General features: G+C 43.3%; 1 protein-coding gene and 1 long non-coding RNA gene across 2 annotated transcripts in view; one reads left to right on the top strand and one right to left on the bottom strand.

The window, feature by feature from the left end:
* Window positions 1–16,591, bottom strand: part of LOC130456475 (uncharacterized) — an 88,391-nt gene extending 71,800 nt beyond the window's left edge. Inside the window, exon 1 of the long non-coding RNA XR_008915398.1 lies at window positions 14,971–16,591. This is a non-coding gene — a long non-coding RNA (uncharacterized LOC130456475). The remainder of the gene's footprint in view (window positions 1–14,970) is intronic.
* Window positions 16,592–21,702: 5,111 nt separating this feature from the next.
* Window positions 21,703–23,562, top strand: ABHD16B (abhydrolase domain containing 16B). Its single transcript, XM_001375712.4, has one exon. It carries the CDS (start codon window positions 21,956–21,958, stop codon window positions 23,387–23,389), a length of 1,434 nt encoding a protein of 477 aa, XP_001375749.1. The 5' UTR covers window positions 21,703–21,955; the 3' UTR covers window positions 23,390–23,562.
* The last annotated feature ends 3,566 nt before the right edge of the window (window positions 23,563–27,128 follow it).

Below are 27,128 nucleotides of genomic sequence, written 5' to 3'. Positions count from 1 at the left end.
AGAGTGGTAGAGCTGGAGTCAGGAAGACCTGAGGTCAGATATGACCCTGGGCAAGTCACTTTGTTTCTCTCTCCCTTTTTTTTCCCTTTACTGAAAAATGGAATAATCATATTACCTGACTCCCATAATTATTATTAGGATGTAATTAGATAATATTTTTAAAATACTTTGCAAACCTTAAAGTACTATATAAATGCTATAACCATATGAATGTTACTAAACCATTGTATTAAAGTTATCATCAAATCAGTTTCAGCTTCCACACCTTGTTTCTACTTCTGCCCTTAGGGGATCATAAGAAGAAATGAAGCTCTTCTTCTACAAGACAATTCTATTTCTTCCTAAGTTTTCTTTTTTTCTAGCATAAATATCTCTAATTCCTTCATCTGATTTTAAGCATGATCTCCATCTGGGGGGAACTTCTGGACATCTCCATCATGAGAGTAAACAAATGAAAAGAACTCAGGCTCAGAATTTATTTCTTTGCTCTAAGTATCAGGAGCTTTTCTTTCCCCCCACTCCACATCTCACCCCAATCGACTTTCGGTGGAAATCAATTCAGTTCAATCCCTAGGGCTGGGTGATCGATAAAGAATTCTGGGCGGATAATCATTTAGTCCATTCCCTACCTGCTGGGAAGAGCCCATTACTAAAAGGGGCTGGCTATGTGCTGAATCTCTACCCCATTGTCTAGTAGCTCTGCGTCAGTATGTCCTCGGTTCCCACCACCTCAGACAGTTGGTAAATTCTTACTGGTGTGGAAACTGCTAAGGGAGATCTCGGTAGATTCTTTGGTTTAGCAAACAATACGGCACCTCCTATCTATACGCTTGGAGCTGGTGGAAAGACTGACAGCCTGAACTTGAGGCTTTGGAAACAGCTGTGGCAGAGCCAGGTAGCGCTGGGAGTGCGGCATGGTGAGAAGTGTTGTAGGATATGGGTTTGGTATTAGCGCTCCAGCATCAGGAGGTAAGATTAAGGCTTTTCGACCAAGGGCAAATCCAAATCAGACCTCCACCATCCGTCTCTAGGTGGTCTCATCTCTGCCTCGGAAACTCAAATTCTACATTTCTATTTGCTTTTCTCCCCCCTCCCTCCCCCTCCCCCCCCCCCCCCCCCCATATCTGACTCTCTCTGTCTCTGCCTCTGCCTCTGTTTCTCTCTCTCTGTCTCTCTCTCACACACACACATATATCCTTGCTCAGTTTCCTGGGTCGGACAGGCCTTAAAGTGGTGGAAGTGTCAGACTCCGAGGAAGAGGAAATCTGAGCAAACGAAGGGGAAAAGACATTCCGACCTTCATGCTTTCACCAAGAGCTTCCTTTCCCTATCGGCCCCCAGATGCTCCTCGGGCAGACGAACGGTTATGGCCCAGCCCCTTTGGTTCGCCTGTGACCCAGCAGGACTGTGGGAGAACTTGGCCTGAGGGAAATCCAGGACGCACTTTTTGTCTGACCATCTCGAGGCAATCAGATGCAGGATCTGATCTCTCAGGTAGCCGGCTCTCGAGGAGCAGGGACCGGAAAGGCTGGCCTGGATCTCCAGGACTCATGGAATGGCTTCTGCATCTGGATTTGAAACCTGGTGTCAGAAGGGTGTGTGTGGCTGTCATAAACCAGACCCAGACTCTTCTCTTGGATAATCCAGTTGTCTTAGTCCTCCTTCTTCCAATCTCCTTCCTAACACAAGTCCCAGATCTGCCTAAAGCGGCCCTTCTTTGTGGTTGGGTGGTGATTGATTAGTGACCCTTGAGCCAGGGGTGACCTTTATGCTAGGGGCACCTGGGAAGGAGGGGGTGGGGGTGGGCTCTCAGTAATTCTTGAAACATCAAGGAGGGGAGAGAGAATCCTCAAGATAGGAGAGAGCCAGGGAACAGGACCAGGAACATCCTGCAGGTCAGGCATGATCAGAACTTAAGAAGCTCAGCTTCTCTTGTTGCCCCTACATAGAAAACCAAGCCAACCTGCTTCCTTTCTTTCAAACACACACACACACACACACACACACACACACAATCATCTTTCTTAGAATGGACATTAAGTATCCTTTCCAAGGCAGAAGAATAACAAGGGCTAGATAGAGTTAAGTGATCTGCCCAGGGTCATACGTCTAGGAAGTGTCTGAGGCCACATTTGAATCTAGAACCTCTCATTTCCAGGCTGCCTAACTGCCCTTCTGCTCCTATTCTCATGGCCAGGCCAGCCTGACTTTGCCCTCCTTGGATTCCCAAGATCATTGGGCTCTAAGAGGCTAAGTCTTTGAGGATCCTGACTGGGGACTTCCCTGTAGGCTGAATGAGTGGGCAATCTCACCAGGGACTTCCCTGTGGGATTCTAAGCATGGCAGCTAGGTCATTCCTGGCATATTTTAGGTGCTCTGTAGAACTCTGCATCAGCATTTCTGTTGTTTCTGAGAGAGTGTAGTATGTAGAAAAGATGTGAATGACTTGGGTTCCATTCCTGCCTCTTGCCTCCACTAGCAGTATGACAATAGGTAAGTTACTTCTCTGAATTTCCTCATCTGTAAATAGAGACAATCATGTTTGTAATACCTCCACCTCCCAGGGTTGTTGAGAGGCTCAAATAAGATAAAACAGAGAAGGTCTGTTATCTCATCACAACAGCACTATAGACATGAAATCTGCATTTATTAAATTCAACAGCATTTATTAAGCACCTACTTATGTGCCTGGCTATAAAATGAGCCAGAGAAGGAAATGGCAAACCACTCCAGTATCTTTGCCAAGAAAACCCCAAATGGGGTCACAAAGAATTAAACATAACTGAACAACAACTACAAATGTAAGCACAGGGCTTGACTGTGGGGGAAAAAGACCAAAATTGAAATAATCCCTGGTCTTAAAGAACTTTTGAGGGGCAAGTACATACACAGAGTTGTTAATACAAAATATGGATAGTGCAGATATGAAACAAAGGGCAGAAACTTCTGGCCCTCACCATTCTATTTCTACTTTGAATCATGCCTTCTCCATCAATACCTACCCATGGGCTACTGAGGAGCTCTGTGAGATGCCTGAGATAACACTCCACCTAAAGCTCTTTCAGATACATTGAGCACTCTATAAATCCCAGCTATTCCAAGACTAATCTAGTGGCTCTGTTCCATTTAGAACCCTCCAGGTATGAATCACTGTCAGAACCTGCATCTCTTGAGTTGGTTCTAGCCAGCCCTAGTACTTTGTAGCTCTTAGAGTTTGAATGTGTGAGGAGTGGTCAAGTGTTGTCTCAATATCAATGTCTTTACAAAGAATAATTGGGGGACAAGGGGAGCACAATGGTTAGAGCTCCAGGCCTGGAGTCTAAAGGTCCTGAATCCAAATTTGTCTAGATATTTCCTAGCTATGTGATTGTGGGCAAGCAGCTTATCCCTAATTGCCTAGCCCTAGTAGCTTTTCTATCTTAGAATTGATATTTAAGAAGGTGAGGGTTTAAAAAAAAAAAGGACAGGGGGCCAGTTATGTGGATAGGCATATTGAGAGTCAAGCCCAGAGATGAGAGGTCCTGGATTCAAATTTGACCTTGGATACATCTTAGCTATGTGACTCTGGGTAAGTTACTTAATTGTCAAAGCCTAGCCCTTATTTTTTTAAATTTAAGTTTATTGAACTAATTAATTTAGAATATTGTTCCATGGTTCCATGATTCATGTTCTTTCCCTCCCTTCCTCCCACCCCCCCTCCCAGTCAACTCACAATTCCACTGTGCTTTACATGTCATTGATCAAGACCTTTTTCCATATTATTAAAATTTGCACTAGGGTGTTCATTTAGAGTCTCCATCCCCAATCATATCCCCATCAAACCATGTGATTAATCATATGTTTTTCTTCTGTGTTTCTGCTCCCACAGTTCTTTCTCTGGATGTGGATAGTGTTCTTTCTCATAAGTTCCTCTGAATTGTCCTGGATCATTGCATTGCTGCTAGTAGAGAAGTCCTTTACATTCAATTGTACCACAGTGTATCAGTCTCTTGTGTATGATGTTCTCCTGGTTCTGCTCCTCTCACTCTGCACCTGGAGGTCGTTCCAGTTCACATGGAATTCCTACAGTTTATTATTCCTTTGGGCACAATAGTATTCCATCACCAACATATACCACAATTTGTTCAGCCATTCCCCAATTGATGGGCATCCCCTCATTTTCCAATTTTTTGCCACCACAAAGAGCACAGCTATGAATATTCTTGTACAAGTCTTTTTCCTTATTATCTCTTTGGGGTACAGACCCAGCAGTGCTATGGCTGGATCAAAGGGCACAAAGCCTAGCCCTTATTGTTCTTCTGCCTTAGTACACTGTATTGAGTATAAGATAGAAGATAAGGGTTTAGAGGAAAAAGAACAGGGGCAGGTTCTGAAAAGAGCCAGTTTATTATAAACTGTAGAAAGCTGTGTGTGTGTGTGTGTGTGTGTGTGTGTGTGTGTGTGTGTGTGTGTACAAAGTAAGGGTAACCGGTGTCTCGTACTTTTCCGCAGAGGACAGAAGGGTACATGGGATTACTAGGATGACATCTGACCCTCCATGGTTATCTTTTCCTCAAAGCAAGGTCATGCAGAAGGTGTGGTCAGTTTAGCCACTTGCTAAATACAGGGCAGGTTGAGGCCTGAGGTTGAAGGGTTCTTTACATGTGGATAAAGTTTTATTCATAGCCTGGAATTACTTGGTAGGAGCAGTTACCAACTCCCCATGAATGAAACAGGGAAGAGACAACTAAACTTTCATCCTTTTCCTTAGAGGATGGAACCCAGAGGGGAAGGAAGGTCAGTGTGCTTGAGGGGACTGGGATTAGCAGAGGGAGAGCAGACTTTCCTCCATGGTTATCTCTTATCCTAAAAGCAGGGTCAGGCAGAAGATGTGGTCAGTTGTCTGTCCATTTGCTAAATACAGAGCAGGTTGAGGCCTGAGGTTGGAGGGCTTTTAACATGTGGCTGAAAGATTTATTCTTAGCTTGGAACTACTTGGTAGGAGCAGATTCCAGCTTCCAGTTTTCTCAGTGTCTAGGGGTGGAGGTAGGAGGACAATTATATAGGCATATTCTCAGTCCTGCCCCAAAACTCAGGTGTTCCTAGGCTCAGCCTGACCTGAAACAATCTGCTTTGAGCCCTGGCTCTGCCCAGGGAGCCCAGCATATCCCTTGGTCCAGCTTCAAGCTAGCAAGAAAAGGAAGTTAAGCTCATTTCGGGGGGTAAAGGGAGACAAAGGAAAAGATGGAGGTAAACATAACATGAGCTGCACAGGAAGCCAGGCGTTGGCGGTAACCATCCCTCCCCCTGAACCCCGGACTCCCTGGCTGTTCAGCTGTCCTCCGGGCTCTGGGTAATTCTCTTCCCTACCAGATGTTCAGCAGCTGTCTTGGCCATTTCCTCCCCCTCCTGCCTGACCCTAGCATCCGCCAGGAAGTTCTCCCCTGCCTGTCCTCAGGCACTGACCCTGTTCCCCACCTTTCCTCCCTCCGCACCCCATTTCCTGCACTGAATTGTTTGTGCAAAGGAAGCCTTGCTTCTCCTTTCTCTCTTCATCCCTGCCTGTATCTCCCATGGATTCTCAGCCAGTTTCCCTTTCTCCTTCTTCTAGGCCTTGCCCTCCCTTCATGCTTGGCCCTTACCTATCCATCTGAGATCTGAGCAATACCTCCTTCTCTCCCTTTTCCTTCCTCCCGCCTTGCTCCACTTCCCTCCCTCTCTGTCCTCTGGGGTTCACACTACCCATGTGGTCTGCTCAACTCATGACCAGAGTCTTGCCCTTTGTTCTCAGGAGGTAGTTGGACCTGGGGCTTCTTTGTCTAGAGGGGACCTAGGGTAAGGATTCCTCCCTGATGGGTGATCCTAGATCTCCCCCCTAGTCCCCCTGGAGAGGACCCCATCTCCTAGTTCTCCCCCACCCTCCCCACAGGCCTCTTCAGCTCTCCTTTCTTTATTTAGCTCCTTCCTCTCACAGGCTTTGCTGGGCTCAGGGCGGAATAAATCACTCAGCTCCCTGGAGGCCACCGAGAACACAGGCCAGGGAAGGGAGAGGTCTCTTCTGGCAGCTCGCAGAGGCCTGGAGGAGCTCAGCTGCAGTGGCTGCTCTGGGGGAGGGATCCGAGGGGGTTTGGTGACCCCGAGGGGTAGTGGGGCTAGGGTCAGAGGCCACAGAGCTTCAGCAAAAGCAGAGTTGAGAGGGGTGGGAGCAAAGGGTAGGTTGGGGCTCAGATATCTCCCGGGGGCTGGTGTTAAGGGATAGAATGCCGTGGGAGGATTGTGAAGTCTTGGGGCAGAAAAGGGGTGGTCTCAAGAGCCCATAAGCAGGGAGAAGTGTACCTCTCCTCCCTGCCCCCCTTTCTGAAGCTTTCCTGAACAGATGGGGGTGGGAGGGGGCAGGAGGTCACAGTGGTTGCATCTGGTCCTGGCTGGAGGGGGGCTGCTCAGGAGTGGCCTTAAGGGGGGGTAGCTCCCTTCCTGTCACATGTTTTCCTGTCTCATAGCAAAACTGGCGACTCTGGGGCAGTGATTTTTCCCAAGGGGAAGGGTGGGGGACAAACCAGACACTAGGCAAAGGAGCTGGGCCCTTAGGGGTGGGGGTGAGGAGAGATTTGACCTTTGCTCTCTCCAGATCCCATCTCTGATGTGGGCTCTGGGCTGTGGCTAACAACTCTGTCTGTCTTTCAAATGTTTCCCATGGACTGGGCCATTTAATGTCTTGATGCCAGGGGTGGGTCCTGTTTTAGAAAAACCTGATATACAAAGTTGTGTATTTACAAGAGCAACTAATCAACACTGGGAAAGGATTCAATGTCCATAATCAGCTTTCCTGGTATATTCGGAATTGGATTCAATAGATATATCCAAATTTGAATCATACACAAACTTTTCAGAAATCTGACTGCTGTATAAAACAAGGTCCTCTAGATGAGATACCCTTTCTTGTCTCTTCCTCCTAGACAACACAGGCTAAAGAAACTTGGCTGTAGGCTAGAGATATAGAGCACTGTCTCCTACAAAGGAGAATCCACCCCCAGAACTTTCTTCCACTTGTCAGTGGTTTTGGTGTTCTCCTGACTCTAGGCATTTTCACCAGCTGTGCCCCCTTGCCTGGAATTATCTCCCTCCTCTTCTCTGCCTCCTGACTGCTGGCTTCCTTCAATCCCAGTTAAAATCCCAGCTTCTTCAGGAAGTCTTTCCCAAACCACCTTAATTCTAGTTAGTGTCTTCCTTCTGTTGATTATTTCCTATTTATCTTGTCTCAAGCTTGTTTGTACATAATTAATTGTAAGTTTTCTTCCCCATTAGACTGTGAGTTCCTCTATAGCAAAGACTCTGTACCTCCTGGGCTTAGCATAGGTCCTGGAACATATAATAGGAGCTTAAGAAATGTTTGATTGGGGGGTAGCTGGGTGGCTCAGTGGATTAAGAGCTAAACCTAGAGAAAGGAGGTCCTGAGTTCAAATCTAGTCTTAGACACTTCCCCCCCCTTTAGTTATACCACCCTCAGTAAGTCACTTAACCCCTATTGCCTAGCCCTTACTGCTCTTCTACCTTGGAACCAATGCATGGTATAGTACTGATTCTAGTTTGATTGGCTGATTCCTAGTCTCCTGCTTTTTCCTTGATAGATAAAAAGATTTTAAAAAAATAAAGGACAGGGTCCCACTCTTTCTTTAAAGGTCTGTTTGTCTTTTAAGAATTCTATCCTTAGATTAAAATTCCATCCTTTCCCAAAGCAATGGGGCTGAAGTTGGCACCAAAAAAAGAAGAGGTAGCAAAGTGGTATCCCAGACTTCCCTCTATATCCTCTTTCCTGTCCCCAAATGTCCATTTTTCACCTTTAATTGCACTGGCTTCCTTCTCTACCTGATGGAGAGACAAGTTGAGATATAAATTTCAGCAAAACATTGACTATAAGGCAATTCAGTTCATTTTTTGCTTGTCCTCCCAGCTTCTAGTGTTCCTGCTGAGCACCCTGGTCTTTGCCCTGTCACCCAATGAGTTCTGCAGGGAGAAGGTCAGCTCAGGGCTACAGATCTCCAAGGTCCCAGGTCAGATTCATATGGAGGAAGAAGAGAAAGCCAATGACTTCTGTCTGCAGTCTATTCAGTCTTACTGAACAAGAGAGCTCTTCATGAGAAAGCCTTCTGTGCTGTTGCTTAACCCCATGTTCCGCTCTTAACCTCCTGTTTATTTCTCCCTTACCCTTCCTAATCCTATGCTTCATCCTCATTACACCACTAGTTCCTATATACCTCCTTGTTCTCTCTGCCTCTCCCTGCTGATTGCCCCTACTCAGGCTTCACTTTCCATTCTTCTCAATCATCACCTTGTGACTGACTAGTTCCAGATGCTGTCCTTCACCCCTTCTCTTCTGTCTCGGAATCAGTACTAGCATTTGTTTCAAGGCAGAAGAGCAATAAGGGCTAGTCAGTTAGGGTTAAGTGATTTGTCCATGGTCATGTAGCTCGGAAGTGTCTGAGACCATGCTTGAACCCAGGACCTCCTCTCTCCAGGTCTAGCTCTCAATCCACTGAGCCACCTAGCTGTCCCTGTCTTTTACTCGTGACTCCCTTATCTTCTTGTCCTATCACAATTTTCTCTGTGCCCATTTTCAACCTTAAACTACTCCCTCCATTTGCCTTCTCCATTTGTATTCCTGAGCTACTGAATGGCTGTTGAGAAAGCTATACCACTGTGAAAGCTGGGGCCACTAAAAAATTAATGCCATCTAATTTCAACTTAGCCCTCACTGGTGTACAAGCATTTTTTCTTCTTCCTTCCTTGATCTATTCCACTTCCCTCAGTGGCTATTCCAGAGCTCTTTGTTTCTCAGTGCCTCTTCCACTCCCTTTCTTTTAGCATCAGTCTCTGCCTCCTACTTTGAGAGAAAGTGGGGGTGGGAGTGGGGGTATAGAGGGGACAGGAACGAGAGAAATAATAAGAAAAGCTTCTGGAATGAGACCAGGGGTACAAGTAGAAGCTGGATACTTCAGAATGACATTCCAAAATGTAATTAAATCTGAATGGCTAATTGTTAATGGGAGGTACACCAATGGGGTCTAATGAAAAACAATAATAGAAACCCAGACTCGTGGGGTTTCCCCTAAGTCAGTCAACTGACTTTCTGGGAACACAGAACCAGAGTCTGAGTGCAGATTGAGGTAATGGCTCCAGAAGTGGTACTACTTACTTGCAGTATATCTTTTCCTGGATGTTATATAGGCATATCCAAAACAGAATCATTCATTCCCTTAAGTCTGACCTCCAAAGTACCCTAGGGAGATGCCATCTTCCCTGTCACCCAAGTTTATAGCTTCAGAATCATTCTTTATTCTTCTCCCTGATTCCCCATATCTAATCAATGGCTTAGTCTTGTCAGATCTTTCTCCAGAGTCTCAAATCTGGTTTTTTCCTGTTCATTATTTTGGTTCAAGCCCTATCATTTCTTACTTTACAGACTACTATAATAACTTCCAATCTAATTGGCCTACCTGATTTGAATTTCTCCCCTAAACAATCGATCTTCCATATAGCTGCCAAAAAAGCATCTCTCTAAAGGCAAAGGTTCCCCCACTAAAAAGAAATTTCAGTAGTTCCCACATTACCTGCATAATACAAACTCCTTAGCTTTGGCCTTTAATACCCTTCACAATCTGGCCCCCATGTACATTTTCAACTTTCTTTCATTCTATTCCCTTTCATGAACTCTATACTTCAAGTTATATTATTAGTAGTTGAGTTAGTAATTCTATCTCCCTTCTCCAGGGATTTATATAAACTGTTATTCATTCCTGGAATATACTCCTTCCTGAACTCCTATCAGAATCCTTTCTCTTAAAGGCTCAACTAGTATGAGGTCTTCTCTATAAAGCCTCCCCACCCCCATCCCTTTTCCCTACTCTCCTAATCCCCCTCTTACCAGTTGTTAGTACCCTCTGATTCCTCAGTTTTCCTCAGCCCCCTGTATAAAGTTCCTTGAAAATGAAAATTGTTCTATCTTGATTTTTCTCTCCCCAGTGCCTAATGAAACACCTTGCATAGAACAGCATAGGTCCTCTATAAATGAATAGTTGCTAACTTGACATACTTTAATAAATTCTTTTAATTCTCAAAAAATATAATTTTTAAATGGTTGCTAAATTGAATTGGTATGAAGGATCTGGGCATCTTGGGATCATTTGTGGTGAACTGTTTGGCTCATTTCTTTTCTTGATGATAGGAAATACTATCTGTGATAGTATCTGATGTGAGGTTTCCTGGCTGAGATAGACAGAATCAAAAGAAGTGAATCATAGCTAGGATTTTGTGGGTAGAGTGCCAAAAGCCCACCAGATACTTCAAGGTTTCCTGATAGACTGCAAGGCAACAGAGTGTAGTTAATATAAGAACTCTGGATTATGAAGCTGGAAAATATGGATTTGAACCTCTGCTCAACTCTCTATGTGACTGACTGAGCAAGCTACTTGCCCTTCCTATCTCAAATTACATACCTATTACATACCAAAAAAATTAGTTTGGAATGAATGGTTTCTATGACATCTTCCAAGTTTAAATTCTATGAACTATACTAGTTTTGTATCATTATGGCCAAGGTACTCTGCTGGGGAGGAACCCAAGTCAGGATGTTTTGGAGATGCCTACTAGAAGTTTCAATCCTGGTGTTGTACCAAAGTTACTGAGAGGCTATAACATCTGGATAACTGTCTAACTGTTAAACACTTTGAGTTATCTGTGTGCAATAGCATGGTGTGACAGAGGCTGGCATTAAAGAAAAAGTGCCAGACTGAAGAGTATGTGAAACTGGTCACCTTGATGGGGGAGGGGCCCCAAGGGATTGGAATCTTGAGGAGGAGAAGACTCTGGCTGGTAGAGGAGTGGCTCTCAGTCTTTAGAAGCCGAATACAAAAGGTGGGAAAAGACTTTCTCTGGAGGGTTACCTACTTTTCCTGCTGATGACTGGAAATCTATCCTCCCAACATTTCCCAGTTGAAAAGACTATTGAAGAGGAAGCATGAGAAAGACATTTTAAATCTATGTCGGACTTTACTTTGGCTCCTATTGCCCTGAGTTTGAACTGTAGCCAAGGGGGCCAAACCCAGGGTGAGTCAACCTGACTTTTTCTTGGGGGCTTAGGCTGCCAAGGCCTGAGTTCCCCCCAAACTTGAGGAGGGAGGAAAAAGGGTTTTAGATACAGACAGGAACCTCTTTTCCCCACTTCCCTTTCCCATTATTTCCATGCTAGTTATTCCTTCGTATTACCCCAAATGAGTTGATATTAAAATAATTATTTTTTCCATAAGCTGAGTGTGAGTGAATAGATCAAGATCCTTTGGTCTCCAGTAGTGGAGGGGGGACAAGAGCAAATCTGGGAGAGCAGCCTTAGCTAAAGAGAGAAGGCAGAAGTGGGAAAATCTTCAAACCCCCTCTCCTCTCTCCTCTCTCTGAGTCAACCTTAAACATCAGCTGTCTTCCCCTGAACCCTGCTTTTAAAAGGGAGGTTCCCTTCTCTTCCCCCTCTCTATACTGAAAGACTTAACTTCCCCTCAAATACAAATTAGCCACCCCTTGTAATACAATGGGGCAATTTCTAGAAACTTGTTTTTTACTCCTTCATAAATTCCAGAAGCAGCTCATTTTTCATCTAAGATGCATGGTGGAAGGAAGAAATATGAAAGGCAGAAAACTGAAATCTAAGGTATCCTAATGAAGTGAGAGGCCTCTGAACATTCAAACTGAAAGACTAGAGTGGCAGAGTTTGGCCTTAACCAGGACAAGGTCAGGATGCCAAGGATTAAGATAAGAGTTTAGAATTTATGGAAAAGAGTTTAATATCTATGACTGACTTTTTGCCTTGGGAGTGATATATTGGTTACCTCCTGAATCAGAAGGTCACACTAAGGGATTTCTCAAATTGCTACTTCCTAGTCTAAGCTATTGGTTACTTCATAACCAGGTGGATGGTAATTCCCAATGTGGGAAGGGTGACTTTCTGGTCACTTGGGCATCATTATACCATTACAAGAATTCAAGAGAGGCTCTGAATCCCTGCTTCTTCATTAAGATTTCAGCCCAGAAGAGAAGGATGTACCAGTAGGGGGAGGTACTTTCCTTAGCAATTATTTCCCCTATTTAACAAGCGTTTCTTCTATGATGTGCCAGTCACTGTGCTAGTCTCTGGAAGGGATAGGCAAAATCCAGAGTGGTCTCTTACATCCTTTTCAGAGAAAACGTGTGTGTGTGTGTGTGTGTGTGTGTGTGTGTGTGTGTGTGTGTGTGTGTGTGTGTGTAAATTCAACATAAAACAATTAGTATCATTTTAAGATTTGGAAAAGTGTTTTAAATACAGTACTGATCTAATTTAATCCTCACAATAAGTCTGTGTAGGAGGTGTTATTATTATCCTCACTTTTACAGATGATGAAATTGATCCTGAGGAGAGGTTAAGTGACTTGTCCAGAGTCTCAGGGATTAGTCACTTAGCTACCCCCTTATACAAAGTATAAATACAAAAAATAAAAACCAAAAATTTAATTAATTAATTAAAGGTGAGTAAGGGAGTATCTAGGTGGTACATTGGAAAGAAAGAAAGAAAGAAAGAAAGAAAGAAAGAAAGAAAGAAAGAAAGAAAGAAAGAAAGAAAGAAAGAAAGAAAGAAAGAAAGAAAGAAAGAAAGAAAGAAAGAAAGAAAGAAAGAAAGAAAGAAAGAAAGAAAGAAAGAAAGAAGGAAAGAAAGAAAGAAAGAAGGAAGAAAGGAAGGAAGGAAGAAAGGAAGGAAGGAAGGATGAAAGGAAGGAAAGAAGGAAGGGGGGAAGAAAAGAGGAAGAAAGGAAGAAGGGGAAGGGAGGGAGGGAAAGAAAAAGGGGTACAAAATAATTTCTAAGAGATAGTTCTGGAGTTTAGGATAGAAGTGGAATGTGAACTGAGTCTTGCAGGAAGTTGAGTGGAGGTGAGGAGGGGCAGTATAAGGTGGAAGCAAAGGGGAGACAATCATTACTGAGAGAGATAGAATGGCTTATACAGAGAAAAGAAAGCAGGTCAATTTGTCTGGAATGTAAAGTAGGTGAAGAAGAGCTGTGTACATGTAATAAGCACTGGGAAGGTAGGTTTATTAAAGGATTTTAAAAGGCAAATAAAAGAGGTCATCTGAGGTGAGATTAGGGAAGAGCCTTTCTTGTCAAGAAGGCTGAAGTTGAACTAACCCCTTTGGCAATCTCTGCTTTTGACCTACTTGGCTTTTGTTTTATTATTTGCTGATCTCCAGGCTCTGACCCCTCCCTTAATTAGAAATAGCCCCAACTTAGAAATAGCCCCAACTTCTTAGGGTATCCCTCCCCCTGGCTCTTTCAGATTCAGCTTCAGGCCATGGTCTATTGACTTTCACTCTTTGACCCAAAGGACCACCCCCCTCCCCTATTTCCCCATGCCCCTTTCTCCATCCTCCAGACTGAGGGAACATCCATCCTTCAGACACCAAAGGTATTTCAACAACATTTATATTACTAATAATCAGCATTTCTACATCTGCTTTAAGAACTATAAAACAGTTTCTTCCTAATGATCTTACTCAATAAACTCCAGTGACTCTCTACCCTGCTTCAAAATCAACTATAAAATGCCCTCTGTTTGGTGGTCAAAGCCCTTCATAACTCAGATACTCCACCCCTTGAAGTCTTCTTGTACCTTATATCTCCCCTCCGGATACTCTGATTCAGTGGCATTGACCTTTTTACAGTTCCTCAAACTAGATGTCATCTTCCTGCTCCAGGCATTTTCACTAGCTATCCACCATGTCTGCAACATTTTTCCTTCATCCCTTAATCGCTGCTCCCCTGATTTCCTTTAGGTCCCAGATAAACTCTCACCTTCTACAGGAAGACTCCCAACTTCTCTTCGTTCTAGTGCCTTCTCCCTGTTGGTTTTTTCCAGATTTTCCTGTATTGTGTAAAGCTTTTTTCTACATAGTTATTTGCATGTTGTCTTCCCCATTAGACTGTGAACTCCTTGAGAGCAAGGACTAGCTTTTATTTTTCTTTGTATCTTTTAGTGCTTGGTATAGTGCTTGACACATAATAGGTACTTAGTGAATGTTGACTGACATACTGACTGAGAGAAGTAGATAGAGCAAATATTATTCTCTTATTTTTGAGAAAACTGAAGCTTACTGATAACTTGCACAGGTACTATATGTCTAATCCAGATTCAGTTTGATTCCAAGTCTAAGGCTGATTCCACTCCAACATTTGAGAAGTAAATTTTCTCAGGATATATTCACTTACAGATAGATGCCTTTCTACTACAGGGCAGAACTGAGTCCTTACATTTCCCAAAGATGCTTGCCCACCTCTTCAGGCTGATGTGCTCAGGGAAAGAGGGGAAGAAAAGGCTAAGGCTTTGAGCCAGTGGGACAAGGAGGAATTCCAAAAGCCAAGGAGTCCCTTGGTCTCTCTAGCCTCTCTGGGTCCATCTATCTTACTTCCAGAAGCTCAGATATTCACTGGAGGATAGAAATGGGATAGGGAACTTTTCTGAATTTATACTTTAAAACTCTTCAAAAGAAGCACAAACCTCTTCTGTCACAGTTCAGTTTCTCTGTGGAGTAAGTGCTAGGTCCTTCTTCCCCCAGATTTTGGGGCCAGCAGAACAGTGGTTATTAACTCAGCAGCTTCTCCCCACAAGGCTCAAGGCTTCAACCAGGTAACTCTCACCAACCCCTTCTTCCCCATGAAAGGAGAACCAGTTCCCACAACCCAGCAAAGAGGAACAAGGGCGAATAGGGTGGTTTGGGGGTGGGGTGGGGTGGGGGATGGGGGTGGGGTAGTAGGGACAGGGCTAGAGGGGAATGGACTTCATTAGGCTGAGAAAGAGGAAGTCTCTACCTCCTCCCCACCTCAAACATAGAAAAGGTCAAAGACTATCAGAGTTGCAACAAAGCAGATCTAGGGTATCACTGGGTAGATGGGGGTTTCCAATCTGGATCACTATAATAACCTCTTTCCTTAGAAGGTTCCAGCTTCCTGAGGCTGCCTTTCAGCAAAATCTCTTGACATTTGGAGTCTTCAGGCTCTTCAAACACCCCCTCCTCCTCTGTCTTTGGTCCGTGTGCTACCCACCCTTAGGATCAATTATGGCTAATCCTACAACAACCCCTGGATGGTTTCCTTTGCCTGCAGGATTGTGATGATTTGATAGCATCTAGTCCCCTCTGAGGAACCAGGAGAATAATGATATTGAGGTATAGAGATCTAGCTGGCTGGTCATCAGACACTCATTGTCTTCCCTGGCTTTCCCACCAAGTGACTTTCACCCCCCTGAGATGAGTCATAGTGGGGGGGGGGGGTCTGTTGTTATTGTTATGTCACACCTGACTCTTCCACCTCATGGACCATAAACTTTCCATAGAGTTTTCTTGGTAAGGATACTGGAGTGGTTTGCCATTTCCTTCTCCAGTGGATCCTTTTTGTCAGGTAATCAGAGGGTTCACACAGCTAGGAAGTGTCTGAGGTCAAATTTGAACTCAGGTCTTCCTGATTCCAGGCCCAGCATTCTATTCACTGAACTACCTCGTAGGCATACAGAAATTAAATGACTTGCCACAGCTATGAAGTGACTGGGTCTGGATTTGAACTCAGGTCTTCCTGACTCCAGGTCCAGGGCTCTTAACTCATTGAGCCACAGCTGCCTCTGCAGACACAAGGGGGTTTAGGGTAGGGCTTTAAGCAAATAATAAACTTGCCCATATCTTTTCCTTGCTTAGAGACCCTTGCACTGCTCACCATTTGCTCCTTATATCCTGGTTCAAAAGGTGGGGAGTAAGGAAGCATCCTTGGTTTCCATGGTCATAGTCCATTGACTAGGATCCGTAGGCAGAAAGGGAGAGTCAAAAGAGAGAAATGCTGATTGATGTGGAGAAAAAAACCTATTCTACCTGGGGCAGGATCACTGGGAGAGCCAAGGAATCTGGCTTAATCCCATAGAGCACCACAAAGACCCCCAAGTAGCATTGACCTTATGACATTATTCATGAACCCAGAACCTGAATAGGAACATCTTTAAAAAGGGCAAATTCTCCTAAACACCACCTTTTCCTCGTTCAGTTCATTGTAATCGGGCAAAGCTGAGGGTGTGTGTGAGGAGGGGGATAAATTTTGGAAAGGAATGTTATAGGAAATTTTAAAGTGGAGCAGTGGTAAGAAGACTGGACTCGGAGCCACGGTTCTGACTCTTACTAACCATGTAGCCTGGCGTGAGATAAATCTTTGGATTTCTTTCTCTGTAAAGTGTTGATATTGATACTTATATGGTATCCCAGGGTTGTTGTGAAAGTGCTACAGAAATGTGAATTCTCTTTCCTCTTTTTGCAGAGAAGAAGAGGGTAAGAGGCACTAGCCTTCACTGGAACTAGGTCACTCTCTAGCCTAGGTTGAAGCCCCTTAGTTCAGGATGAGACTGACTTTCTGGGTAGTCTAAAACATTATTATACCAGTCCAATAATTCAGGGAGACCCTGGATTCTTATTTCTTAAGATCTCAGGCTCAGATGATAAGGATGTATGGGCAGGGGGAGAAGACCCTGAAACTGAAGCCTCCTTTCATTCATTCATTTAACAAATAATTTATTAAACACCTACCATTTGTCAGGTACCGTGTTATACTCTGGAATATGCAGACAAAACCCCAAATGGTCGCTGTCTTCAGGGAACTGACATTCTATTGCAGGAAAACAATGTATATACAGAAAATTCAATACAAAATATATAGAAAAATTAACTTTTGGAAGAGTGTTCTAGCAAACAGAGATTAAGCTAGACTTCTAGGAGATGAGATCTGAGATGATTCTTTTTTTATTTTTCATTCAAAGACATTTCATTTTCTCCATTACATATGACAATTTTCATCATGTTTTCCGAAATTGTAAGATCCAAATTCTCTCCCTCCCTTCCCTCCCCCCTCTGGGAAATGGTAAGCATTTTGATCTGGGTTATAACATGTAATGAGATGCTTCTTGAAGGAAGCCAGAGATGCCATTAGGAAGTCTTACATGCCCTCTAGGATTGGGGAAAGTGGATTTCAAGGCATCCATAGGAAATATAAGTAGGGATCATCTCATGGTCTAAAATGTTTAAGAGGAAGTCAGTTTAAGAGGACTGGGAGATGCTTCAAGAGTAAAATTCAGAAGATAAAAAGGCTTTCCAGAGAGAAGGGGAGGGGGTGAGATTTGTCTAAAGAGAATGATGTGAATGCAGTGAGAATTCACCAACTAGCTTAGATTTTTAAAAGAAATGTACACAAGACAGAAGCAAGGCTAGGTAATATAAGATTATTGTTAAAGTGTGTCCTGTGAAAGTGGTATGTGGATAACTGAAGATCAGAATGAGTTGAAGATAAGGACTATAAAAAGGTTTGTTTTGTTTTTTAAAGCTATTTTGGAAGAAAAAAGGACGTCAAAGAAGGGATAGTAGCTTTACTTGGGGTGGAGGGGATGATGATCTATCTAATAATAAAGTAAGAGATATTCAATTCTCATTTTGTTTCTGTTTTCTCTGCAAAGAAGAGTGGAAATGACAGGAGAAAAATGACTAACAAGGAACTGTGATAGCCAAGATAAGTAGGGAAATAGGGAAGAACTCAACTTGCCTTTGATAAATTTAGTCACTTGGACAAGAGGAAATAATTACTAAATCCTTCCGTACTGAAAGAATTTGGAGATGTAATTGTTGAGCCCCCTGTTGGTGACATTTGAAAAATCATGGGAAAAAAATGGAAGAGGAAAAGGTTGGTGCGGGAAAGAAAACGGATTCTACAAGCTATAGGCCTTGGCTTCACTTCTGGGAAAATTCTAAAATGGATCATTAGAAAAGATAATTTGTAAACATTTAGATTGGGAAGTAGTAACTGCAAAGAGCCAGTATATCATCAAGAACATTTCATATCAGACTAAGCTTCATGTCCTTGCTTTTGGTAGGATTATTAAACTAGCAAAGAAAGAGTATGCTGTGGATATAGTTTATGTAGATTTTCACAAAGTTCTTCACACTATTCTTGCAAAAAGATGGAGAAATGTGGATTAGAAGATACTATAAACAAATGAATTCTGGACTGGTTGGATGGCTAAACCCAAAGAGTCCTTAATATAAATGGCTGGAGGTCTTCAGGGTAGTAACCCCAGGGATCTCTGCTTGACTTGGATAAATGCATAAATGTGATGCAGATTTGAAGATGATGCAAAGCTAAGAGGAATAGCTAACTCATTGGATGACAGAATAAGGATCCAAAAGGATCTTGACAGCTTAGAACACTGAGTTGAATCTAATAAGATGAAATTCAGTAGGGATACATGGAAATTGTCTTTCACTTGGGTACAAAAAAAAATCAACAGCACAAATATAAGTTAGAAGAGACATGGTTATGCAGCAATTATTCTGAAAAAGATATGGGGTTTGATAAGCTCCAAAGGGTACATGACTTAAACATAATGGGTGACATCATAAACAAATTAGAGGCACAAAGAAAAAATTACCTTTAAGACCAATGGACAAGGGAAAATATTTCCAAGGTATAGAAAGGATCATAGAAGACTAAATAAATTACTTTTATTCCATAAAAGTAGAAAGTTTTTGTAGAAATAAAACCAATATAGTTAAAAATGAAATGGAAGCAGGTAACTGGAAACAAAAAAAATTTGTAACAAATTTTTCTGATAAGGTCTTTTTCTATGATGTATAAAAATGTTATTAAAATTTATAAGAATAAAAGCCATTTTCCCATTGATAAATAGTATAAGGCTATGAAAAGTCAGTTTTCAAAGGAAGAAATCCAAGTTATCTATAACCATATGAAAACATGCTCCAAACAACTAATAATTAGGGAAATGAAAATTAAAGTAGCTCTGAAGTGCCATCTCATAGTCTTCGGACTGACAAAGTTGACAAAAATTGAAAATGACAAATGTTAGTAGGATTGTAGAACACAAATGCACTGTTGGTAGAGCTGTGAATTGTTTCAGCCATTCTCGAAAGCAATTTGGAACCATGACCAAAAAGTTACTAATCTGTACACACACCCTTTGACCCGTAGATACCCTAGACACCAAAGAGATCAAAGAAAGAAGGATTCATATTTACAAAAATATTGACAGTAGTTCTTTTTGTTATGGCAAAGAAACTAAGGGAGTGCCCATCAGTTGGAAAATGGCTAAACAAATTATGGTAAATTAATATAATGGAAGACAGTTGTGCCATAAGAAATGATGAAGGAATTCATTTCAAAGAATGCTGGGAAGACTTGTAGGAATCGATGCACAGTGAAATGAACAGATCCAAAATTATTTTTTTTAAATCCTAAAGACAAACAATTTTGGCTTTTTGTTGATTTTTTAAAGGGTTAACTAAAGGTAATAGTTTTTATTAGCATGCAAAACATTCCCAGGTAGTCCATTCATCTCTATATTCACCATGTTTGAAGGCAAAGGTTTGAAAGACTTAAGAACTCTTATCAACAAAATGACTAACCAGGATTCCAGAGGACCAGTGATGAAAGTTACTCATCTTCTAACAAGAGAAATGATGGGGGCAGCTGGGAGGCTCAGTGGGTTGAGAACCAGGCCTAGAGATGAGAAGCCCTAGGTTCAAATCTGGCCTCAGACACTTCCTAGCTGTGTGACCCTGGGCAAGTCACTTGACCCCCATTGCCTAGCCCTTACCAGTCTTCTGCCTTGGAACCAATATATAGTATTGATTAAGGTAAGGGTTTTAAAAAAAAGAGAGAGAAAAATGATGAACTCGAACTGCAGAATGAGACATAGATTGGAGGGTGGGGGTAGGACATAGCTAATATGGGGATTTGTTTTACTTGACCATGCATATTGGTTCTAGGGGTTTAGTGTTGTTTGTTTTTCAAGGGGAGGGGTAAAGTGAGAGAGAAACATTTTTTCTTAATTAAAAAATAAATTAAATCTATAATCTACAGACTATGTTTGCATGTTCATATACATATAGAAAATCCTATATATGTTATATATACATATACATACATTTCAGTGGATTATGTGCTCAATATGAGTCAGTAGTGTGATGTATCCAGTCTCCCAAAAGCTAATATTGATCGACATCAAGGGAGAAATAAGGTCCAGAAATAAGAATAATTCCTTTGTACTCTTCCCTGATCAGATTATACCAACAGTGTTTATTGTGTTCAGTTCACATTGTGTCACAACTTAAAAAAGATTTCCATATACTAGTGTCCACAGGAGGGCAACCAGGATGATGAGGAGTCTTGAGTTCATGACCTAGTGTTGTCATTCATCTCTCATTTTCAAAGAGGACCAATTATAGCACAGGGTGACTTCTTGACTTTGTGAATGGATTGGTTTTGTGAGGCAGAGTTGTACAAAGTCATTAGCTTTGCTCTCTCTTCCAGTCATCCAAGTCCTGTGGCAGGGCAAAGGTCAGGATGACTGACAATGGCCCAGGATACAGTGGATAATTTTGGAATCTTTGATGTCTGACCAAGTTCTAAGTGTTCCGCAGTGCTTGCTTCAGCTGTCTTTATGGCCATTGGAACAAATTGTTCTCATCTAACTGTTCTGGCTGGGGAAGTCTTCATATTCTTGGGGTAAATACTCCCCTAACAAACTTGGGTTTGTGGTCCATCCATTTACTCTCAACTTGGTTTAGTCTATCTGCCCAGATGAGTTTATCAGGGTGTAGTGTTGCACATGCTACAGATTCTTGGAGCCACTGATGAGTTGGGTGAGAGGTAAACACCAAGATGAATTGATCGGTCCTGACAAGGGCTCAGCACACCCTCATACCAGAAATTCTAGTCCTCTCTGAATATCAACACTTGACCCATAAGGATTGGTAGAAGGTATTTTAAAAATTATACTTTCTAACTCTGCCCCCCTCCCCCAGTTTTACAGAAGAAATTGAGACCCTAAGAGGGGAAGTGACTTGTCCAAGGTAATTCCTATAGTAAGTAGAAGAGTTCAAATTTCAGCCAATGTTTCCAACTCTCCAGTACTGAGAGGCACCAGCACACATACCCCTCTCTGCTTCTAACACTAACAGTCTATAGTAGAAGATCATAGGTTCATCGATTTAGAGCTGTAAAGGACCTTAGAGGACATCATTTTACAGATGAGGAAATTAAGACCCAAAAAAGTTCAGGTAACTAGCCCAGAGTCACAGAGCTATTAAGTATCTGAAGTGAGATTCAAATCTTGTTCTTCCTGGCTCTAAGAATGGAGCTCTATCTGAAACACCATTTGCCTCTGGTTGACAGGTTCTTCTTTGTGGTTTGCCATTCCTCACTTTACGAGTGAGGAAACTGGGGTGGAAAAATTAAGTGACTTGCCCAGGGTCACACAGCTAGTAAGTATTTGAGGTCAGTCTTGAACTCAGATCTTCCTGACTCCAGACTCATCACTCTATCCACTGTACCACTTAGTTGCCCAGAGGTTGGGAGTAATAGGTTTAAAAATATTTTGAAGGGGAAGATCCAGCTAGTCCTCAAACTAGACCTTTAAGAGCTCATGACCCAGAGGCTTCCTCCACTCCCATAGTTTCTCAGGGTACCTTTCTTTTTTCTTTCTTTGACCAGCTCTTGAGCCAATGCTAATTCACAAAACAAACTACTACCATGTGTTATTCTTTGTCTGGCCTGCAGAGTCCCCTCCAATTGATGACTTAATCAGGACAGGTCATAAAGGCAGCCCCTATAAGAGGATGGAGAGGGTCAACCTGGCTCAGAGCTACACCTACTCTGAGATGGGGGATAACTGGGAAAAATGGAGATCACAGAAGCAGACCAACCAAGTTTCGCCCAGGGTGCTGCTTGACAGTTGACGGTCCCTTGGGGCTTCTATAGACTCCCGTCCTGCCTCTTCAAACATCCCTAAGTCTAATAGTTGCCCCACCAACTCTGGTAACCAATCCCCAACCCCATCCAACTATGGAAGCCCCAGTCCATTGCTGCTTATGTGTGTGAACTGCTTCGCAAAGGCGATTGGGCAAATGTATAAATCCTTAACAGCAAACAGTTACGATGATTTCAAGACCTGGCCAGTGGACTTTCGCTGGGATGAAGTAAAATCCCAGAGCCGCAGCCTCCCAGCTCTGGGCGGCGCTGGGGCTGCTACGGGGATATTGCGGAAACTGTCTATTACTTCTACTTCGACAGACAGCCAAGATGACCCGGATTCCAATTTCCTGGACCATATTCGGGACCTGCCCCGCCAGCTGGCCAGTTATGTATTGGCACACTCATTAGGCCGCTGGCTGGTCTATCCCGGGTCGCTGGTCATCGCGACCAAAGCGCTGCTGCCGGGGCTGCTCAGGGGCCAGGCTCTCCTCCAGGATAGGTACAAAGGACAGCGGGCCAAGCTTTTGGCTTGTGATGGCAACGAAATTGATACCATGCTCGTAGACCGACGGAAATGTCCCGGGCCCCAGAACCGGGGCTTGCGCCTAGTCATCTGCTGCGAGGGCAACGCCGGCTTCTATGAAACAGGCTGTCTTTCGGCGCCGCTGGAGGCTGGCTACTCCGTCCTGGGCTGGAACCATCCAGGTTTCGCTGGGAGCAGCGGTGTTCCCTCGCCACAGAACGACGCCAATGCCATGGACGTGGTAGTTAAGTACGCTCTGTACCGCCTGCGCTTTTCACCTGAGCAGATTGTGATCTACGGCTGGTCCCTTGGCACATTCACGGCCACGTGGGCCACCATGACGTACCCCCAGCTGGGTGCGCTCATCCTAGACGCACCCTTTGACGACCTTATGCCACTGGCGTTGGCGCTGAAGTTAGTTCCTGCCTTCTGCAAGGGACTGGTAGAACGCACAGTGCGGGAATATTTCCACCTCAACGTGGCAGACCAGCTCTTTTGCTATCCAGGACCTGTGCTGCTTATCCGCCGCACAATGGATGAAGTGGTCAACTCGGAAGCCCTTCCCAAGGAGGAGGAGAACAAAGGTCAGGACCTCCGCCCTGCCGATTTGGAGGGAAACAGAGGCAACTACCTGCTACTGAAGTTGCTAGAACACAGATACCCCAAACTGATGACTGATGAGAGCATGGAGGCTGTGAGACAGTGGCTACACGCATCGAATTCGGCCCAAGAAGCTGCCATAAACCAACAGTACTGTGTGGATGCCAGATGGTGTTTGACTGTGCTGCACAACTATAGGATTAACAGCATTAAGTACAGAAAGAAAATAAAGTGGAAAGACCAAACTACCACACACGCCTCAAACCTCCACGGCCCAGACTTCCCCTGGGATGTGGGTGCTGACTTGTCCCCTGGCCAGCAGAAAAGACTTGCAATATTCCTGGCTCAGAAATACCTGAAGAACGTTGAGGCCCCTCACAGCGGCCCCCTTTCTGCTGAGGCCTTTCAGTTGCCATGGACATTGTAAAGCTGGATTGGGCCAGAGGAAAGATGGAGCTGAAAGGGAGGCATTGAGGGACTGAGCTTTCATCTCCACTGCAACTGTCCTGCTCTAAGACTCCAGTCCTACCCTGCCCTGCTTCATCCTGCCCCTCTGCTGGGTCCCCAGTAAAACTGCCTCTCAAGGTGTGAGGTCCCAAAGAGGTGGTTCCTTCTTTCTTTGAGTTGAGGGGGATTGGATGGGAGGGGGATGCTCAAAACACCTCTCTGGCATATAATGGGCAAAATCCTTGCCCTGGGACCAAGAGAGAGACCCAGGGCCACTTCATAGGTCAGTTCATAACTTGGCCTTGTCTTCTCTGAGTCTCATTTTCCACATCAGAAAAATAGGGGTGGGTTTCATTAGAATGTGGGTTTAATTTCATCAAAATGTTAACTTCAGTATTCTACATTAAGAGATTACTGCATATAGAGCAATTCTATTAAACCAAGAGATAAAATTTAAATAACATGATGAACCCTCCCTTCACAGGCAAGTCTAATGGGGGGAGTAAACATTAATATAGATAACTATAATAATACACATGAATACATGACAAAGTTGTTTTGTTTTTTGAGAAGTGCTAAACAAAGTGCTATGTGAGGTCCTAGGAGAAAAACATCATGACTAATCAGGGAAAGGTTTCATACATGAGGTAGCTTTTGAAAAATAATGTTTTTGAAGAACAGGCAGAAAGAGAAAGAGGATGGGAAAGGGAAATCACAAAGAAAAAGATGTGGAGAGGAAGAGTAGTCCAGTCCATCTTGAAATACAGAGATCTTAGAGGAAATAATAAGACAAGGCTAGAAATATAGGGTAGTAAGATTAGATAGCGGGGGACTTTTGAGAGTCAACAAAAAACTTCGAATCATAGGCAATCATAGACAAGAGATGACACTGCCAAGATATTGTTTGAAGATGAACAGAAGAAAGATTAGAAGTTAGTATGAAGTAGATTAGAATGGGTAAGAAGGGAGGCAGGAAAATCAGTTAGGAGGCTATTTTTCAGTAGAGGGGAAACAAAGGAATATTGATTTATAGTATAGCTGGAAGGAGTTCAATTTCCCCTTATTTTGTAGCTGAGGAAACTTGAGGCCAAGAGATGTTAAATGATCTGTTGTCTCCCAGGTAGTGAATAACAGGCTAAACTTGAACCCAGGTCTTCTGACTTCAAATCCAATTCTCTATTATACTGAGGTCTAAAATCAAAAGTTGGCCATTTGACTTCTTAGCAGAATTTAGAGTTTTGAGAACTCAATCCTGAGGGTGACATCTTTCCAAGTATCTTAAAGGTTTTCTTTCATCTTTGGCCTTCCTGAGTCCCCTTTTTTTGTGATTTATTTCCCTTACTAGACTCTCAGTCAGTTTGCTAGTTTCAGAATGGGGAGCTAGAATCAGTAACACTTCTTTATGAGAGGTGAGGCAGAAGAAAAAGTCAAGCTTCTGCCATGGAGAAGCGGTGGATAGATCTTTCTAGACCTTCTTTGAGTCTCTGATTTGGAAGTAGGAAATATACTGGTCAATTGGAGGAATTTAGCACAATACCTGGCACTTGGTAGTTGCAGAAAGGAAACTCGAGATTCTCGAGATGTCACTCCCCCATCACCAAGTTTTCCAAGTACCCCTTCCACGGAGCCTAACCAGAACCTTGTTACAGCTGAAACAACCCCTCTGGGCCACAGGTTCCAGCCTGGTCTAGACACCCTGCCCAAAGCATTCTTTTCTTCATCGCATGCTTCCCCTGGCCGAAAATGATCCTGATTCCAGCTGATAGGATGATGGGGTGCACCTAGATGTGTCCCTGGCATCCATGAATGCTGGGCATTTCTCCGCTCTGTAGCATGAGACAAATGAGAAATTGCCCACAAGCCTGGACGGGAGCACTAAAGCTTCCCTGGGATAATGCTGCCCCCTTTCCCCTGCCTGGAAGTACTACAAGCAGGGTCATTCTGGCCAACAAGGTATCTCTATGCCATATCTCTATATCATATCCATATTCTTGGGGAAGGCAGCAGCCAGGGTACCTAAAGTGGGGCCTCTTCAGTCTGAAACAGGGATCTCAAATGATCTCCAAGCATATGTGGCCCATTAGATACTGGATCCGCCTTCAGGAAAGGTTTGAGAAACTCAATTTAAGAAGCGCACATGGGCTTGTATAGGGCACAGCGCCAAGAGCCAAAGGAAAGATAGGGATGGAAGTGAATCGCCACCATCCAAGAAGAGCTCACCAATCTAGTAGAGGAGGCTACATGGATGCATATATTTGTGATTGATATAAATATAACACATAGGTGCAGGGTGAGTCATAGGACAAAGCTGTGTGGAGTAGGAGTGGAAGGAGAATCAAAAGAAATGAAGAGAAGCTTCAGAAACTACCCAGCAAACTCTGTGTCTCTGGGTCTATGAGTCTCCCTTCTGGAACACCCAGAAGAAGATTTAAAGAAAGGAAAAACATCAGCCTAGAGAGTGAAGGGATTGGGCTTCATTTGTCTGCAGCAGATTTTGGTGTGAGGTTGACAGACTGGTCCTAGATCCTTTTATGAAGGAGAGAGGACTTGGAGCCCTTTTCTTAGGGGAGGAGAATCCAGGCAAGGGAGAAAAAATCATCTCAATTCTTGAGACTGCCACAGTGCCTCAGCTTGGAGGAAGGAATGCACCTCTCAGACCAAACTCACCATTATGACTGGCATCCTCACTTTTAACTCCAGTCTACCTTTCTCACAAGATGCTACTTCAGGTTCTTTATGCCAGCTAGTTAAATTGATATATGTTGAACTTGTCTCAGGCTTAGCTATGCTGTCCCCTCTGTCTAACAAGAGTTGTTTTTTTTTTTTTAGCAATACTGCAGAATAGCTCCATTTTATTTTTTATTCTGTCTTGGTCTAAGTATTGGTTCCAAGGCAGAAACTGGGAAGGGTGAGGCAATGAGGGTTAAGTGACTTGCCCAGGATCACATAGCAAGGAAGTATCTGGAGGCTGGATTTGATTGAATCCAGGGTCTTCCATCTTCAGACCTGACTCTATCCACTGAGTCACCCTATGTCCCTAATAGTTCCAGTTCTAATTCAATTCAACAAGTATTTCTAAAGTACCAAACCACATGTAAAATGATTCATACGGGCAAAAGATTACAAAGATAATGAAAAACAAAGTCCCAAGCAGTAAACAATCTTTTTACTGGAAATGGGGTAGGGAATACAACCTGGAAGCAAAAAACCCACACATAATAACCCGAGGAAGAGTGAGAAAGCAGTATACTATTGGGCTTATGTGGAAAGTCTTCTCAGAGATGGATGGCATATGAGCTGAACTGTGAGGAAAGGTAGGGATTCCAAGAGACAGTAAGAAAGGGAGAGAATTTTTTTTGGGGGGGGGCAGGCAAAGGACCCTTAGTTGTTTAATTTTGAACAAGACAGACATTTTCATTTTGAATTTTACCTGTGAATTAGACACAAACCTAGACACAAAGGACAGCTTTACAAAGCATGGGAGATAGAGTGTTAAATCTGGGGAACACTAAGACAGTTGGCTGGAACCTAGATCATAGAAAGGGGAATACAAGGGCAATAAACCAGCAAGGGTAAACTGGAGCCAGATTGTGAAGGGTTTTTTTACATGCCAAACTCTGAGACATTTTGTATTTTATTGCAGAGGCAATAAAGAACCACTCGATATTCTTAAGTAAAGAGAAGACTTAGTCAGACTAGACTTTAAGAAAATTATTTTG

Source organism: Monodelphis domestica, chromosome 1 (genome assembly GCF_027887165.1).
Source record: "Monodelphis domestica isolate mMonDom1 chromosome 1, mMonDom1.pri, whole genome shotgun sequence".
NCBI classification, from domain to species: domain Eukaryota; kingdom Metazoa; phylum Chordata; class Mammalia; order Didelphimorphia; family Didelphidae; genus Monodelphis; species Monodelphis domestica.
The sequence above is the reverse complement of the archived record's forward strand: the minus strand, read 5'-3'. Positions and strand labels throughout refer to the sequence as shown.

What these genes read in the sequence shown, in the direction of transcription:
- ABHD16B (XM_001375712.4), top strand. Translation starts at nt 21,956, where the DNA reads ATGTGTGTGAACTGCTTCGCAAAGGCGATTGGGCAAATGTATAAATCC.